At 43.2% G+C, this 19,598-nt stretch overlaps 1 protein-coding gene across 9 annotated transcripts in view; it reads right to left on the bottom strand.

Annotated features, from left to right (window-relative positions):
• The window catches only part of DENND1A (DENN domain containing 1A), an 810,600-nt gene that overhangs the window by 443,159 nt on the left and 347,843 nt on the right, over nucleotides 1-19,598 (bottom strand). For all 9 annotated transcript variants that reach the window (XM_056541264.1, XM_056541257.1, XM_056541259.1 and 6 more), the window contains one exon: nucleotides 10,647-10,700. In XM_056541264.1, coding sequence (XP_056397239.1) covers nucleotides 10,647-10,700 — 54 coding nt within the window. The remainder of the gene's footprint in view (nucleotides 1-10,646; nucleotides 10,701-19,598) is intronic.

The following is a 19,598-nucleotide window of genomic DNA, read 5'->3' as shown; positions in this document are numbered from 1 at the left end:
TAAGCCCCATTAACTCAAAAAATCCCATTAGCCCCAATAACTTAAATAGTACAATTAGCCCTTATAACTCAAAAAATAACATTAACCCCCAATAACTCAGAAAATCCCATTAGTGAGACTATATGTGTAAAACTTAATGGAAATGTAAAGTGTATGTTCACAAATGCCAGAAGCCTAGCAAATAAAATGGGGGAGCGTGAGGCCTTGATACTGGATGAACATATTGATATAGTTGGGGTCACTGAGACATGGCTGGACTCCTCGCATGACTGGGCTGTTAATCTGCAGGGGTTTACATTGTTTCGCAAGGATAGAATGAACAGAAAAGGTGGTGGAGTCTGTCTGTATGTAAGAAGTGGTATGAAAGTCAGTGTGAACGATGCCATAGTGTGTGATGATTCTGAGGATGTGGAATCATTGTGGGTAGAATTACAAAAGGAGGGAAATACTGAAAAAATAATATTTGGTGTAATTTACAGACCCCCTAATATCACTGAAGAGATAGAAGGTCAGCTGTATAAACAAATAGAGTGGGCCACCCGGGCAGGTACAGTGGTAATAATGGGAGATTTTAACTATCCAGATATAGATTGGGGTCGGGGGCTGGCTAAAACTACAAAGGGGAGAAAATTCCTAAATTTATTGCAAGATAATTTTATGGGCCAGTTTGGGGAGGACCCAACAAGAAGTGATGCCTTGTTGGATCTAATCATTTCCAACAACGCAGAGCTGGTTGGTAATGTAACTGTGAGGGAAAACCTTGGTAATAGCGACCACAATATAGTTACTTTTGACTTAAAATGTAGAAAACAAAGACAGGCGGGGAAGGCAAAAACATATAACTTTAAAAAGGCAAATTTCCCTGGGCTGAGAGCTGCACTACAGGACATAGACTGGGGGGAGGTGTTCTCAAATACTGATGCAGAAGGTAAATGGGACATCTTTAAATCAACTCTACATAACTATACAGCTAAATATATACCAAAGGGGAACAAATATAAACGATTAAAACTAAATCCTACATGGCTGACAAATGATGTTAAAAGAGCAATAAACAACAAAAAATAGCCTTCAAAAAATTCAAATCTGATGGGTCAGCTATAACATTTAAACAGTACAAGGAGCTTAATAAAATCTGTAAAAATGTAATAAAAACAGCAAAAATTCAAAATGAGAGACAGGTGGCCAAAGAAAGCAAAACTAATCCTAAATATTTTTTTAGATATATAAAGACAAAAAACCCCAGGACAGAGCATGTAGGACCCCTTAATAATGATAATGGGGAGGTTGTCACGGGCGATCAAGAGAAGGCAGAGCTACTGAATGGGTTCTTTAGTTCTGTATATACTACGGAAGAAGGAGCTGACATTGGCCAGGTCAGTGCTGGTAACACATCATGTAATGTACTGAACTGGCTTAATGTAGAGATGGTACAAGGTAAGTTAAGTAAAGTAAATGTAAGCAAATCTCCAGGGCCGGATGGACTACACCCAAGAGTTCTTAGAGAGGTAAGTTCAGTAATATCTGTACCCTTGTTCATGATATTTAGAGATTCTCTGGTGTCTGGTATTGTGCCAAGGGACTGGCGCAAGGCGAATGTGGTACCAATCTTCAAGAAGGGCTCTAGGTCTTCGCCAGGAAACTATAGACCGGTAAGTTTAACGTGCATTGTGGGTTAATTGTTTGAAGGACTTATACGGAATTACATACAGGAATACATAGGGGATAATTGTATTATAAGTGATAGCCAGCATGGGTTTACTAAGGATAGAAGTTGTCAAACCAATCTAATTTGCTTTTATGAAGAGGTGAGTAGAAGCCTTGACAGAGGAATGGCTGTGGATATAGTGTTTCTGGATTTTGCAAAAGCGTTTGATACTGTCCCTCATAGATGTCTGACAGGTAAGTTAAGGTCTTTGGGCTTGGAAACTTTAGTTTGTAACTGGATTGAACACTGGCTCATGGATCGTACCCAGAGAGTGGTGGTCAATGATTTGTACTCTGATTGGTTCCCGGTTATTAGTGGTGTACCCCAAGGTTCAGTACTGGCCCCGCTGTTGTTTAATTTATTTATCAATGATATAGAGGATGGTATTAACAGCTCTGTTTCTATCTTTGCAGATGACACCAAGCTTTGTAGCACAGTACAGTCTATAGAGGATTTGTATAGGTTACAAGATGTCTGGGCATCCACTTGGCAAATGAGGTTCAATGTGGATAAATGTAAAGTTATGCATCTGGGTACTAATAACATGCATGCATTGTATGTCTTAGGGGGTTTTAAACTGGCAGAGAAGAATCTGGGTGTACTTGTAGATCACAGACTACAGAATAGCATGCAATGTCAGGCTGCTGCTTCCAAAGCCAGCAGAATATTGTCATGTATAAAAAGAGGCATGGACTCAAGGGACAGGGACATAATACTCCCCCTTTATAAAGCATTGGTACGGCCTCACCTGGAATATGTTGTTCAGTTTTGGTCGCCTGTTCATAAAAGGAACACTGTGGAGCTGGAGAGGGTGCAGAGACGTGCGACTAAACTAATATGGGGCATGGAACATCTTAGCTATGAGGAGCGATTAAAGAAGTTACAATTGTTTAGTCTTGAGAAGAGACGTTTAAGGGGGGATATGATAAAGGTATATAAGTATATAAATGGCCCATACAAAAAATATGGAGAAAAACTGTTCCAGGGCACTCCCTCCGTCTGGAGAAGAAAAGGTTTAGTCTAAAGGGGCGACACGCCTTCTTTACCGTGAGGACTGTGAATTTATGGAACGGTCTACCTCAGGAACTGGTCACAGCAGGAACAATTAACAGCTTTAAAACAGGGTTAGATACATTCCTGTAACAAAATAACATTAATGCTTATGCAGAATTATAAAACTATATCCCTTCCCCTTATCCCCTTACACCCTTCCCTTCAATTTCCTGGTTGGACTTGATGGACGTATGTCTTTTTTCAAACATACTAACTATGTAACTATGTAACCACCAAGGAGCCAAAGTGTGTCTGCACTGCATGTCGCAGCTGGAGATGCCAAAAAAAGGCACTCTCAGGGACATGATAACGAGCCTGCATGTAAGAAAAGGACAGGAAAGCCTTGTCCTCTCCAAACAGACAACAAATTTGACTCCATGGGTACCCCAGAAACTGGCTTCCTGTAACACCTGCAGGTGGGGTAGATGGACATTCCCCCACAAGAGTGCTCTAGGAGATACAACTTGTTGCGGTAAATGCCCATATGTGCCCGATCTTTAACCTCCTGGCTCATGTCTTAAGATGCTTGCTTTAGTACCTCCATCTTTACAGCTAGCATTCCCTAAACATCTTTTAGTTCCAGTTACAGAGTCTCAGAAACTGATTGGGATTTAATGCCAAGCCAGAATTCTCCCCAGAAGAAAAGAAGACCCATCTGCAGACAACTGTGGTATTGCCCCTTGTCAGTACAGAGCAGGGTGTTTTCGCTTGGCTGGTGAGAGCCCTGTCGCCTAGGCAAAAGGGTTAAGTATTCTTGTAAAGGTTCCTTTCAGTACCTCACTTTCTCACAATAACATCTACATTGCAAACTATAAAGCCTCTTTACTGTGGCAAACCCCCCTTTTTTTGCTCTGTAAATAACCATGGTCATTATGGCCAAACAGTTACAGTTTAATTTCATCAGACCAGAGGACATTTCTCCAAAAAGGAAGATCTTTGTCCCCATCTGCTGCTGCAAACTGTATCCCGGCTTTTCAGGTCATGTCAATATAGGACATGCTTTACTGTTTCCACCAGCATCTTCACAAGGGGCTTGCTGTTGTTTTTGCATTGACTTGTATTGTTTTCAGCAAGGTAGAAGATAGAAGGCAACTACTTCCTGAACTGTATGATGGTTGTGTGGTCCTATGAAGTTTTAATCTGCATAATAGTATGTCAACAGAAGAAGTTGGGACCTTTAAAAGGGATGTTGCTTACAAAGATGAACCAGAGTTGCAGAGTTTTGCTAATTTTTTTTTCTAATGTCTTGGCTTATTTATTTAATTTTTTAAAATTTTCCCATGATGTCAAACAAATAGGTGTTAGAATGCCCTTACCCGCAGCGGTAAAAGACTGAGGCTTGTGGCACGTTTTATCATTGCACCCGGCACCTGATGTTGTTGCTTAAAGCAAAAGAAAGTCCAGGTGCTGGCCACAATTATTGGGGAATCTCAGGCGCTAGTGACTAACAGGAGCCGACTGCAATGACTAAACACGCATGGCTGATGTAGTCTCCTACAGTCGCATGTGGGCCTTAATATTCTGCCACAGGTCACATTCATCTTCCCCAGAAAATCAGATGATTCTAAATTCATGACATCTTTATGTACAGGCACAGAAAAATTGGTGTATAAAAACCTATAACCCACTGAAATTTTGATACAAATTAAATGACCTATAAATAAATATTTGTTGGAAAATTTTCTTGTGTTGTATACACTGCGGAAAAAACTTGCTAAAAGTTGTTGGCATGGAATCTCAGGAGGTATAAATATTTTTATAGACTTTAAAAAAATGGTATGTCAACGCATGACTAACAATCTCTGCCCATCTACAGCAGCGCCATTCTCTTCTATAATAGAGAAGGACCAGCATCTACTCCTCATCTACGTTGGCAAGTGACTGCTCATCACTTTCAATACCAACAGATCCTGAATGCCAGTGATGGGTTAATACAAATACATTTATAACTTTAGAAATGACTGGCACAACTACGACCTAGCAGGAAAATAAAATACAATAGAATATGTTTAGATCAAATGATTGGCTTTACCCCAAGCTCAATGAGAACACACACACCACTGATGTTTCTATATAAAGACATGACCTCAAAACTTAAGAATATAAAAGTTCTAAAGAATGCTTACAATTTACCAAACCCCGTAAATCCAAACAAATGGTCCACTTGTGATTGTCAATAGATCCCATGCAGGATACTTTATCTACGCGTCTGCTGCAGAATGCTGAAAGCTATGGCTAGATACTCTGATTCTATAAAATATTATCTCTTCGTCTCCCCTACATGTGTTGTGGCTCCAGTCACATCATCAGGGGTATATAGCCAGCTATCTACCTGATTGTTTATAGCTGTTGCAACTTAATGAGAGGTTGGAAAAGGTGTAAAGTGGCCTAGTCTGAGTGTATAGCCATGATTGATAAATAGACATACAGCCGTAAATGTTGGCACTTTTTCAAGAAAATGAAGTATTTCTCCCAGAAAAGGATTGCAGTAACACATATTTTGCTATACACATGTTTATTCCCTTTGTGTGTATTGGAACTAAACCAAAAAAGGGAGAAAAAAAATGTAATTGGAAATAATGTCACACCAAACTCCAAAAATGGTCTGGACAACATTATTGGCACCATTAACTTAATATTTGGTTGCACACCCTTTGGAAAAAATAACTGAAATCAGTGGCTTCCTATAACCATCAATAAGCTTCTTACACCTCTCAGCCAGAATGTTGGATCACTCTTCCTTTGCAAACTGCTCCAGGTCTCTCTTATTGGAAGGCGCCTTTTCCCCACAGCAATTTTAAGATCTCTCCACAGGTGTTCAATGGGATTTAGATCTGGACTCATTGCTGCCACTTCAGAACTCTCCAGCGCTTTGTTGCCATCCATTTCTGGGTGCTTTTTGACATCTGTTTGAGGTCCGTATCCTGCTGGAAGACCCAAGATCTCAGATGCAAAACCAGCTTTCTGACACTGGGCTGTACAGTGCGACCCAAAATCTGTTGGTAATCCTCAGATTTAATGATGCCTTGTACACATTCAAGGCACCCAGTCAGTGCCAGAGGCAGCAGAACAACCCCAAAACATCATTGAACATATTTCACTGTAGGTACTGTGTTCTTTTCTTTGTAGGCCTCATTTCTTTTTTGGTAAACAGTAGAATGATGTGCTTTACCAAAAAGCTCTATCTTGGTCCCATCGGTCCAAAAGACTTTTTCCCAGAAGGATTTTGGTTTTCTCAAAAAAGGTTTGCCTCCCTTTTTTTGGTTTAGTTCCAATACACACAAATGGAATAAACATGTGTATAGCAAAACATGTGTTACCACAATCCTTTTCTGTGCAAAATACTTCGTTTTCTTCAAAAATTTCAGGGGTGCCAACATTTACGGCCATAACTATTATTCCCAATAGATATTTGGGGTAAATATATCTTACCTCTATTTATAGCATTATGGCTTTTAGATGTAATTACTACTACTATGACCTCCAATAATAGAGGTTTCCATAAAGCAAGACCTGAAACTCTGGAAAGCTGGGGCTGTTTAAGATTATCCCTAATAAAAGCTGATATAGGAGTATCTGACATTGTGCCATTATAATAGATATACAAACTGGCAAGGTGTGTTCTCCAGTCAACAAATGTGCATCTCTAATGCAGACAAACAGATAAGCATCACCAAAGGGCTATTGGTCCAAAAGCACCAGATCTGACTTCCTTCAGGCTAAATTTGAGGGGGCGAGGAATAAACATTTAATATTAAAGGGAAACTATCACAATAAAAATGCAATCCAGTTTTTACGCAACATGTTCTAGAGTAGGAGGAGCTAAGAAGATTAATATATAGTATTGTGAGAAAAGTTCCAGGATAACTTGTCATTTACTTACGTACAACTCATTAAGAGCTAATTAGTCAAGTGTGCGGCTCTACTCAGAGATTGATAGCTCTCTCTATATGCACTCTTATACACACACAGATAACTGTCAGTATTGTCAGCCTTTAAAGGGGTACTCCAGGAAAGTAAATTGATAGATAGATAAATAAATAAATAAATAAATAGATAGTTACACTAAAGCCTGGATATTTTCACTGTAAACCATCCTGCCTGATATGAATGGATCCTGTGGCCTCTGTTGTCTTATCTTGCTGCTTGGTATTATTTGCCATCCTTCTCTCCCCTTTCCTACATCTTCCAGCAATCATTGCAGCTCTGCTCTCCCAGCCCCCACCCTCCTGCTCTGAGCAGTAGAGAGAGATTCATTGTCTGATTGACTGAGGATGCAAAAACCTTCCAGTTTTCAGCACTCGCGACTCATCAGTGCAGGGTAGAAACTACATGGTCTGTGCAGGCTGCTTTTAGAGGACAGTGTGAATCGCTGGATGATGTCTTTCCCTCACTTTATGCATGTAAGTGAAAACCAAAGAGTGGAAACTGCTCTAATGAATGATATTTAGACAATTAAATAGGTTGATGAGAGGGAAAGGATGGCCTATGGGTTTAATTCCCCCAGTACCCCTTTAAGTAGGAATGCCATCTTGACTAATAGCCCAGAATGAGCAGAGATTCAGTACCCCTTTAAGTAGGAATGCCATCTTGACTAATAGCCCAGAATGAGCAGAGATTCACATGAATAAATGACAAATTAATCCTAAAACATTTCCTACAGAACTATATATCAATCTACCCAGCTCCTTCCTACTCTATAACATGCTGTCTGCATATTGGACTGTATTTTCAGGTGTACAGGATTCCTTTAAGTATTTATATTCTTACTAAATGGGGTAAAGCCATTTCATTGTGTTAGAGATGGTTCACTGAACTCCAGTTCTAAAATCCAAGTGACCATGAAGATGTCCTTCGATGACGTGTATGGTATTCAAAAGAAATGTATACATGCAAATATATACCGTATATACTCGAGTATAAGCCGAGTTTTTCAGCACGATTTTTCGTGCTGAAAACACCCCCCTCGGCTTATACTCGAGTGAACTCCCCCACCCGCAGTGGTCTTCAACCTGCGGACCTCCAGAGGTTTCAAAACTACAACTCCCAGCAAGCCCGGGCAGCCATCGGCTGTCCGGGCTTGCTGGGAGTTGTAGTTTTGAAACCTCCGGAGGTCCGCAGGTTGAAGACCACTGCGGCCTTCAACATCATCCAGCCCCCTCTCACCCCCTTTAGTTCTGAGTACTCACCTCCGCTCGGCGCTGGTCCGGTCCTGCAGGACTGTCCGGTGAGGAGGTGGTCCGGTGGGATAGTGGTTCCGGGCTGCTATCTTCACCGGGGAGGCATCTTCTAAGCGCTTCGGGCCCGGCCTCAGAATAGTCACGTTGCCGTGACAACGACGCAGAGGTGCGTCATTTGCGTCATTGTCAAGGCAACGCATCTATTCCGGGCCGGAAGCGCGGAGAAGAGGCGCCCCCGGTGAAGATAGCAGCCCGGACCACCTCCCCACCGGACCACCTCCTCACCGGACAGCCCTGCATGACCGGACCAGCGCCGAGCGGAGGTGAGTACTCAGAACTAAAGGGGGTGAGAGGGGGGCTGGATGATGTTGAAGGCCGCAGTGGTCTTCAACCTGCGGACCTCCGGAGGTTTCAAAACTACAACTCCCAGCAAGCCCGGACAGCCGATGGCTGCCCGGGCTTGCTGGGAGTTGTAGTTTTGAAACCTCTGGAGGTCCGCAGGTTGAAGACCACTGAGGGCAAATGATGAGAAGAGGATGATGAAGGGGGGGTGTGGGGATGATGAAGGGGGGTGGGGATGATTACAAGGGGATGATGAAGGGGGGATGTGTGGGATGATAAGGGGATGATGAAGGGGGGATGTGCGGGATGATAAGGGGATGATGAAGGGGGGATGTGTGGGATGATAAGGGGATGATGAAGGGGGGATGTGCGGGATGATAAGGGGATGATGAAGGGGGGATGTGTGGGATGATGACAAGGGGATGATGAAGGGGGGATGTGTGGGATGATAAGGGGATGATGAAGGGGGGATGTGCGGGATGATAAGGGGATGATGAAGGGGGGATGTGTGGGATGATGACAAGGGGATGATGAAGGGGGGATGTGTGGGATGATAAGGGGATGATGAAGGGGGGATGTGTGGGATGATAAGGGGATGATGAAGGGGGGGATGTGTGGGATGATGACAAGGGGATGATGATGAGGATGTTAATGACGGGTCTGGATGATGACAGGGGGGGATGAGGTATTTCCCACCCTAGGCTTATACTCGAGTCAATAACTTTTCCTGGGATTTTGGGTTGAAATTAGGGGTCTCGGCTTATACTCGGGTCGGCTTATACTCGAGTATATACGGTATGTACGTGCATGTAATCTTAAGAGAGCAAAAAATATTTCTAACATTCTAGACTTGCTAGATTTTTAGACTGGACAGATGATGGTGTGTCTTTTTCAGATCAAGATGTCAGGAACAAGAAGCCACTAATCTTTCCTATGAAGATAAATGAGTGACTTTCTCCAGATGCTGACCTACAGGATCCTTAACCCCTTAAGGACACATGACGTACTGGAACGTCATGTGTCCACTCCCGATCTATAACGCGGGGCCACGGCGTGGCCCCGCGTCATAGCGGGTCGGGCCCGGCCTCTAACAACGGCCGGGACCCGTGGCTAATAGCGCGCGGCATTGATCGCTGTGCCGCGCGCTATTAACCCTTTAGACGCGGCGTTCAAAGTTGAACGCCGCGTCTAAAGTGAAACCGAAAGCATCCCGGCTAGCTCAGTGGGCTGTTCGGGATAGCCGCGGTGAAATCGCGGCATCCCGAACAGCTGACAGGACAGCGGGAGGGCCCCTACCTGCCTCCTCGCTGTCCGATCGCCGAATGACTGCTCAGTGCCTGAGATCCAGGCATGAGCAGTCATCCGGCAGAATCGTTGATCACTGGTTTCTTATGAGAAACCAGTGATCAACATAGAAGATCAGTGTGTGCAGTGTTATAGGTCCCTATGGGACCTATAACACTGCAAAAAAAAAGTGAAAAAAAAAAGTGAATAAACATCATTTAACTCCTCCCCTATTAAAAGTTTGAATCACCCCCCTTTTCCAATAAAAAAAAAAACACAGTGTAAATAAAAATAAAAATAAACATATGTGGTATCACCGCGTGCGGAAATGTCCGAATTATAAAAATATATCATTAATTAAACCGCTCGGTCAATGGCGTGCGCGCAAAAAAATTCCAAAGTCCAAAATAGTGCATTTTTGGTCACTTTTTATATCATTTAAAAATGAATAAAAAGTGATCAATAAGTCCTATCAATGCAAAAATGGTACCGTTAAAAACTTCAGATCACGGCGCAAAAAATGAGCCCTCATACCGCCCCATACACGGAAAAATAAAAAAGTTATAGGGGTCAGAAGATGACAATTTTAAACGTATTAATTTTCCTGCATGTAGTTATGATTTTTTCCAGAAGTCCGACAAAATCAAACCTATATAAGTAGGGTATCATTTTAATCGTATGGACCTACAGAATACATATCAGGTGTCATTTTTACCGAAAAATGTACTACGTAGAAACGGAAGCCCCCAAAAGTTACAAAACAGCATTTTTTTTTCAATTTTGTCGCACAATGATTTTTTTTCCCGCTTCACCATAGATTTTTGGGCAAAATGACTGACGTCATTACAAAGTAGAATTGGTGGCGCAAAAAATAAGCCATCATATGGATTTTTAGGTGTAAATTTGAAAGAGTTATGATTTTTTAAAGGCAAGGAGCAAAAAACGAAAATGCAAAAACGGAAAAACCTCCGGTCCTTAAGGGGTTAAACTGTAAAATAAGACAAGTAGACAAAATATACAAAGTAAAGTGACTAGAGATGGCTTCCACTACACAAGAAGACACATTGCTAGATACTCACATTCTCAGGAATACTGGGCAGCTCTCGAGAATCAGGCACTGTGAAATAGGAATGCTGGAGGGGAAAAATGAGAAAATGCTTGGTTAAAAAAAAATAAAAAAGGAAGAAAAAAAAGCATAGACATGTGAGTGAGCCAAGTGAAGGGAGAACTCTGACCACAAACACTGTTCAAAGAAATCCCAAACATGAAAGAAAGATGGAAATTTTACTTTACCACACTTCATAATAAAAAGTGCGCACAATGGGATCTGAAACCAAATGCATCTGCCAGATGGAGGGCGATGGCTGCAAGGCAATCAGTTCCATATTGTGACATATCAGTGGCTTCACTTATCACCGGAATCAGCATTTACGACAGGTGACAAGCTCATTGCATTTCTCTATAAATTCCTCATAAATTCTTAGTGTAAAACCAGAAGCACCCAATGGGCCCCTGGGTACTTCCACAGAACCTTGGCACTAAAGTCTAAATAGGATCAATGAGGTGAACTGGCTTATCATATGATTCTCCGTATGTTATTAATGAATGTGTCCTGCAATGTTCAGAGAGTAATATATACTATTAACTGGCCTCAAGATCTAAAAGTGAATCGCTGGTCCAGAACTACTTTATTGGGGATATCCAGCCTGGGCAACAATATCATTGCTATCCATTGTTCAACAGCATAACGTATAGGGTCTTACTAATAATCTATAGTACTGATTATTAGGGAATTGACAGTAAAAATTCCTGAATACAAATCTCAAGCAGCGCTAGGTGATTTGTTTTGTCTAGAAAAAATAGTTCTGCTTTGGTGGTGATCAAATTCCCTGGAAAAGCCATACCAGACATAACTACTTTTTCTAGACAAATTAAGAAAGAACCGAAAAAACAGCACCAGTGTATCTCCGTTTTTCCCATAGAGATGAATGGAGAAGGCGTGTTGATCACTGCTCCATGCGGTGGTCGACACCACTCCGTGTACGGGAAGAGCCAGGGCGCTGTGCAGGAGATTGTTGTGGTTCAAGAGGTCAGACCTCCCACGAACAGACACTTATTCTCTATCTTGTGGATAGGGGATAAGTTTGTAAGTACCGCAGTACCCTTTAAATTTTGACCTTTTTGTTATGGTTTCTTTCTATGTATGAATTAATTAGGCTGCTACCAACATCTGATAAAAATTTCATGTAAATAGCAGTCCTGCTTCTGTATTCTGCCATGAAATTTACCCTAAAAGGGATATTCTTACCCTTTAGAAGAGAATCCTCTGTCTCACAAAGGTACAACACAGCGTTACTATAGGTCTGTAACAAGGACTCCTATGTGCCACAGTAAAGGGTTTACTGTGATGGTGACTGCCACTTCACATATGCATCTACATGCGTAAAAGCAATTGTACACTGGAGAGAGGGTTCCACACATAGGAAAAGCTTTAACAGCCAGGGTGTAGAGGTAAACAAAAATCTGGAGGAGATTTGGGATATCTTAAATCTTTCCCAGGTGAAAACTGTGACTTACTAATGCTTCCAGAAGATGGACCCCATGGTGTTCAGGCATCTGCCAGCCCAGCTTCTTATAATGCTGCTGGCCAGCTCCCGCCAGTGAGCTATCTCTCCCAGCTGACATTTCTGCCAAGTTCCGGTTTGCGCTTTCTCCTGTTGCCTATTTCTCTGCTGCTGTAATCTCTGGCTCTGTCCATAGGGTTTCCGTGCACACACTAGAATTTTAAATTGTGTGCAGGGAAAAACAGCTCACCGGCACTGCTAATAGTGTTTGTGCTAAATGGAAGATGCAAAATGCCCTAAGTTGGGCACACACTACTGCAACAGCAACACAAATGTCCCTTATAGATAGGTGCTCAGCCTGAAGAATGCAAGAATCCATATGCGAGCCAACAAAGAGATAAGATGGCCATCACCATAAATGTGGGGTATTTTATTCTTCAGTTGTGTTCATAAAACAGCAGGTCAGGGAGTCAGACATACAGCAGGAGACGCCTCGGAACGACCGTTTTGTACGTGATGATGTACTTCCTCTAGTCGATGCTCTAGTGTAGTACTTCATTGTATCTCCTGTGTCTGACCTTGGCTCGACTGTATGAACTTGTGCAGCCCATCCCGACCTCTTTGCTGTCCATTGACCACAAATGTATGCTGCAAGCCCGCAACCTCTGATTGACTCCGGGCTCCTCTTTGTCTAGCTCTTCGGGGCTTTGCACTGGCATGTCTGGGCCCTCAAGTCCAACTGCCCACTCCCAGATGTAAAGACCTGTTAGTCCCCAGCAGTAAACTCCAGATACCCATATGGGGGTTAAAGGGATCTACTTAGCCCTGGGGAGTGACCCAAAGACAAACTAATAAGGTGGCACAGTGGGTACACGTCTTATGGAATAACCACCCCAAATAAAAAAAAGGAAATATGCTCCTTGTGCATCAGAAAGCATACATTTTTTTTCTTCAATTACGTAAATTACAGTATTGCAATGCAATACCTTTTAATATTATACAAGAAAAAGACAAAAATAAGGCATGTAGATAAGACAACCCATTTCAGGAAATCTTGCAATGATTTTCAGTTTCTTAAGACATTCTCATCCATTATGTTACAGTACACATTTATTGCCCATATAGGTGTAATCACCATGGTGCATCCTCTGCTTACTTATTTATCTGTTATAACTATCTGTTTACTGTGTATGTTTCTTCATTCGCATTAACACAATCTAGTGATGACTTAAAGGCTGAGCTCCTAAAGTCCCCCCCTTATTGATCATCTGTCTCTTCTATATTAAAACTTGTTGAAAACCATGGATGGTTCTGTTGTTGAGGATCCCACTTTGGCATTCTGTTCATAGAACTTTAATTATTCCATAACATTTAAGGTATCACATCCATAGCATCTGGTATCACATCTGGCGCACTTGCCTAGAAATCTGCAAGACTCACTTGTGATTTGCTTTGTTGTGATAGTAAAAGTCTTTTTGCTTAAATGTAATCAATGTGAATGGTGATGAAAACTTTTCTACTACCCACCTAAATATATTCCATCAAGTTTCCTTCTGACAGCATAAAGCAGTATTTAAACTATGGAAGGTATGCCACTGTCACGCGTTTTTAAAGCTATAACAATAAAAATCTATGACAGATTTGCTTCAAGACATTTCCATTTGTAGGCAAGAAAATTACATCTTAAACAGATGACATATGTTGTGAGAATGTAAGAGAAACAATACCAGGAGAGATTACAGAGCTACCCAAAAGGAAGAAAAAACATATACACAACATAACCTGCAGCGCGCACTCTCTATGGCTTGACAGGTAGTAATGGGCTATAGAGATGACAGCGCATCCCAGGAATAAACATCAAAAAGTGGTCACAATATACAGAGAAGAAGAAAAAGGCAGCGCTACGCCCGCAGTGATATTCGGACTTTGTGAATAACTAATGTGCCGGAAGAGACCTGAGCAGAGAGCTCCTTGAGCAAGGTCTTTGATAGTATTTTCATCCTTCTGCTTGAGTGCTTGGAATACGTTGGAGGGGAAGAGAGAGACTGTCAGTATTCCTAGAATCCATTGGACTAAGAAAGGGGGCAAGGTATGCCGGTGGACTACTAGGCAAGGGAAAGTGGTTCCTGCAGGTCAAATCGGCCTTGCCTGTGACACAGAATCATTGTGGTCCCTGCCAGCTGGTGACTTATCAAGGCTTACCAACTGCAAGCTGTCAGCTACACTTGCAGGAAGGGGTGATGGATATTAGCTCTAAGGGGCTTGTGAAGGAGCAGATGATATTGCACAAATAAAAAAAATAAAAAAAGAGATTTAAGACTTTAAGTGAAACCGGCAATGAACTTATGCTACATAAGAAAAAAAAAGTCATATCCCATTCTTAAAAAAACTAACATGTGACTTATTATATTGGTTATAAGACATTAGGGCTAGGCGGTATACCGGTTCATACCGAATACTGAAATTTTTGTGCTGCACGATATGAATTTTAACCAATACCGCCATACCGGTTTGGCCCCTCCCCCTCGGGAATGAATGTATTATCAGCCCAGCGCTGCTCTGTACCCACATCAGGGAACTAATCCTATGTGACCTGCGAGCGCTGTTCTGCCCCCCCCCCCCCCCCCCAATTAATTATTAGCCCAGTGCTGTCCCCATCAGGGTACTACTCACATTTCACCCGCATGTGCTGCCCTCCTCGTCCTGTTTGTTGCGGCCGCCGGCGCTGACACTCGATACCAGTAGTCTCCAACCTGCGGACCTCCAGATGTTGCAAAACTACAACTCCCAGCATGCCAGGACAGCCGTTGGCTGTCCAGGCATGCTGGGAGTTGTAATTTTGCAACATCTGGAGGTCCGCAGTTTGGAGACCACTGCTCTATACTGTGCGGTATCCCTATGCCCGGGATGCAAAAAATAAACAAAGTAAATTTTTACTTACCTCCCGTTAGTCCGGTACCGGCCTCACTTGTTTCCTGGGGACGGAAACGTCGGACAGCCGTCAGCCTATCACCAGCCGCAGCGATGTTCTGCCTCGGCCGGTGATAGGCTGAGCCCACTGTCATGTAAGAAGCCGGCTCCTTACATGACAGTGGGCTCAGCCTATCACCGGCCGAGGCGGAACATCACTGTGGCCGGTGATAGGCTGACAGTTCTCCGACGTTCCCGTCCCCAGCGTAAGGCTGACGTAGGTGCGTTAAAGTTTATTTTGTTCACCTTTTGCAGCCCGGGCATAGGGATATCGCACAGTATAGAGAGTGTCAGCACCGGCGGCCGCAACAAACAGAATGAGGAGGGCAGCGCATGCGGGTGATATGTGAGCATTTACCCCGATGCGGATGTGGCCTGATAATATGGGGGGGGGGCTAGGAAATACCGTTATATACCGTAGAAGCACCAAAAGTTTAAAAAATACACACATTTGGTCATACCACCCAGCCCTATAAGACATAATATTTTATCTGCCATTACATTAGTGATGGGGGTTTTCTGGCAGCAATCTTAGGGCTGTCACCGCACCTTCAAGCTTCCGTGTTTGTGACATCACATCACGCATCCTCTATTCATGTCTATGGGAGGGGGAGTGATGGCTATGTACTAGACATCTTAACCCCTGTCCTTTAGATAGGGGATAAGAAGGCTAGAGGCAGAGTACCCCTTTAAAAACAGCACAGGGATTTTGGTTTGTAACTAGTGTTGAAGTATTTTCAAACTGTGTTGGTTATTAGCACTGCCTGAGAGGCATATTGTGCTGTCCTGTGGTTTTTGTTTGAAGCTACTATGAGATATTAACCCCATAAAGGGTTGAGAACACAGCCAATTTCCCTTTTTGCATTTTTGTTATTTCCTCCTTGCCTTTTAAGAGCCATTACTCTTTTATTTTTCCATCCAAAGACCCCGAGACATGAGAGTATGTTTGACCAATTGTACTTTGTAATAAAACCTTTCATTTTACCATGAAATGTACGCCACAACAAAAAAATTTATTATTTGTGGAGTAAAATTAAAAATAAAACAGTTAGCATTTTGGGGGGGTTAAAGGGGAGTTAAAGTATATTTAAATTTGCCCTCTTCTGACTCCCTCTAACTTTCTTATCTTTCCGTATGCGAGGACTAATTTTTTGTGCAGTGATCTGTACCACTTGTGTATATGTGACTTTTTGTGACCAAAAATCAGCTATTTTTTTTATAAATTTTTTTATGTTTACATCATTCACTATGATGGGAGTTGTAATCTTGAAACATCTGGGACGTCCGTGCGCCGCATGAACGTCCCTGTGCGTCGTCGTCAAGGCAACGTCACTAGTAGAGATGAGCGAACTTCCAGTAAATTCGATTTGTCACAAACTTCTCGGCTCGGCAGTTGATGACTTTTCCTGCATAAATTAGTTCAGCTTTCAGGTGCTCCGGTGGGCTGGAAAAGGTGGATACAGTCCTATGAGACTCTTTCCTAGGACTGTATCCACCTTTTCCAGCCCACCGGAGCACCTGAAGGCTGAACTAATTTACGCAGGATAAGTCATCAACAGCAGAGAAGTTCGTGACGAATCGAATTTACTGTAAGTTCGCTCATCTCTAGTCACTAGTCCAGGGCCGGCCCGGAGCGGAGAAGAGGGCCTCCCGGTGAAGATGGACATCCCGAAACGACTAAACCTCCCCACCAGACGGTCCCTGCCGCATAGATGGCCTGGACCAGCTCACCCTTCCTTCCCACCGAGGGGAGGGGAGTAAAAAACTAAAGGGGGGTCTGGATGATGACGAAGGGCGCAGTGGTCTTCAACCTGCAGACCTCCAGATGTTTCAAAACTACAACTCCCAGCATGCCCGGACAGCCATGCTGGGAGGTGTAGTTTTGCAACATCTGGAGGTCCGCTGGTTACAGGTGGAGATGATGATGGGGGGGGATGACGCGAAGGGGGGGATGACGACGAAGGGGGGGGATGACGACGAAGGGGGGGGATGACGACGAAGGGGGGGGGATGACGACGAAGGGGGGGGATGACGACGAAGGGGGGGGATGACGACGAAGGGGGGGGATGACGACGAAGGGGGGGATGACGACGAAGGGGGGGGATGACGACGAAGGGGGGGGATGACGACGAAGGGGGGGATGACGACGAAGGGGGGGATGACGACGAAGGGGGGGATGACGACGAAGGGGGGATGACGACGAAGGGGGGGATGACGACGAAGGGGGGATGACGACGAAGGGGGGATGACGACGAAGGGGGGGATGATGACGATGGGGGGGATGACGACGAAGGGGGGGATGACGACGAAGGGGGGGATGACGACGAAGGGGGTGATGACGACGAAGGGGGTGATGACGACGAAGGGGGTGATGATGACGAAGGGGGTGATGATGACGAAGGGTGATGATGACGAAGGGTGATGATGACGAAGGGTGATGATGACGAAGGGTGATGATGACGAAGGGTGATGATGACGAAGGGTGATGATGACGAAGAGTGTTAATGACGGGGGTCTGGATGATGACAGGGGGGATGATGACATGGGGGGATGATGTATTTCCCACCCTAGGCTTATAGTCAAGTCAATAACTTTTCCTGGGTTTTTGGGGTGAAATTAGGGGCCTCGGCTTATATTCGGGCCGGCTTATACTCGAGTATGTTTATTTATTTATTTTTATATTATTTACTAGTAAAATGAGAAAAAGTGGGAATTTTATTTTTTATTGGGAGTGGAGCTTGCACTGGCATAGCACTAATCAGTTATATCTGTGATTCTTTAGTACAGCCTGCCAGAAGGTAGACCATATACTGTAGACGGACCCAGGAAGAGTGGCATGGAAAAGATAATGAGACTTTCGGCCACTATCTAAACAAATCGGACTCTGTAATCGTGCTGCGGGTGGTCTGATAAGTCCCTACAAGCCCTGCAGATAATTTAGATGCTGTTTTGATCAGGCATATGAAGGGTTAGTGGTAGACATCAGCATGATCGCTGATGTCCGCCATGATCCATAAAGGTTCTCTACTGATAACTGCACTCGACTTGGCCCGTTCCCATGTCGGAAGACACAGTGATTGTGAAACCCTGTGACATACATGTGTAAGTACCAGGGCACAGCAACATACATGTACACTGCATGTCCTATAGGGGTTAAGAGCACTACATGGTGGTGTTTGGTGCTGCATGGTAGTATGTGTTTGCTAGTGAAGCCCAAGCATTTATACACATCATACCTATCAATGTGAATAGGACTATGCTGCAATACCATGAAAAAACACTCAATGAAAACGTGTGATTATGTTTCTGAATGGACAAACAAAGCCCTTTTTGTAACCCTGGACAACCCCTTCAAGCTCAAATATTTAATGTACAATATATTCAATATAACTACTATAGAATACAATGTCCCCTTATCCGTATATTATTACAAAGTGCTTTACATATCTGCTGATCTAGAAACTCCACCCTATATTGCCTTCGACAGTCACACCATTAAATTTGTTGTCATGGAAACAACAGTTTGTACTATGGCAGAATGAATCACGTAAGAAAGGTAGGTAAAGGATTATACTAATCTGACTTGTTTAAGTGAGGTCACATAAAATATTACTGTGTAAAGTCTAGATTTGCTTACAGTTCTTTAATATAGCATAAATGTTAGATGCAAAATGGTTTGATTTATACAGAAGAGCAGCCAGGAGAGGGTAAAGTGGCTGATTTTTGGGTTGGCATATCAGAGAATAAAAAAAAAAAATTAACCGTTAATTAAAAACGTCCGGTGGGAAAACCGTATAAGGGGCAAAAATGAGCTGACCGGAGTCAGCGCTTGACTTCGGTCAGCTCATTGAAATGCATTACATACGGGCCAGATACGGCTGGGATATGGGAGCGCCCGGTTTCCGCTCCCCCCAGCCGTATACGGTCCCGTATTGCTAAAAATGTAGTGTGAACCCAGCCTATAGGGAGATAATAATGGTCAGAAATTAATTGGGAGCAGGATTAAAAAAACATTCCCGCACATGGGTCTACTCTGGTCCATCTGGGTCCTGAAGTTTACTTACTATGATGACGTGCTGTACCTGCTCTGCTGATAACATTCTGAACCCACAGCACGATTTTTGATACTGTAGGAGCAGATCCGGTACAGCATGTCATCTGGTTAAGTAAACAAAAGCACTAGGGTAAACAGGAGCATCAGCGCTGGACCGGGTGAGAAGACTATGCCCTAGTTGGTTATGTTACACAAGTGGCACACATTAGTTTCAGAATACAGTAGAATCAGAATTCCAACTAAAGTTCTCCATTTTTGACATTTTCATCTTACACAGTCACTTGTCCACAAACAATCTTTTGGGAAAAATTTTTCCCAGAATATTTGCACAAAGCGTGTTCATCCTTAGCTTGCTGTCAATCATAACCAGTCTTAACAACCGTAATGGCCAGCATCGACTAAAACGTGATGGTTGCTTAGCCATCAGCCTACTAAGATCTAAT

This window comes from Hyla sarda, chromosome 9 (genome assembly GCF_029499605.1).
Source record: "Hyla sarda isolate aHylSar1 chromosome 9, aHylSar1.hap1, whole genome shotgun sequence".
NCBI classification, from domain to species: domain Eukaryota; kingdom Metazoa; phylum Chordata; class Amphibia; order Anura; family Hylidae; genus Hyla; species Hyla sarda.
This window is presented reverse-complemented; position numbering and strand designations above follow the sequence as displayed.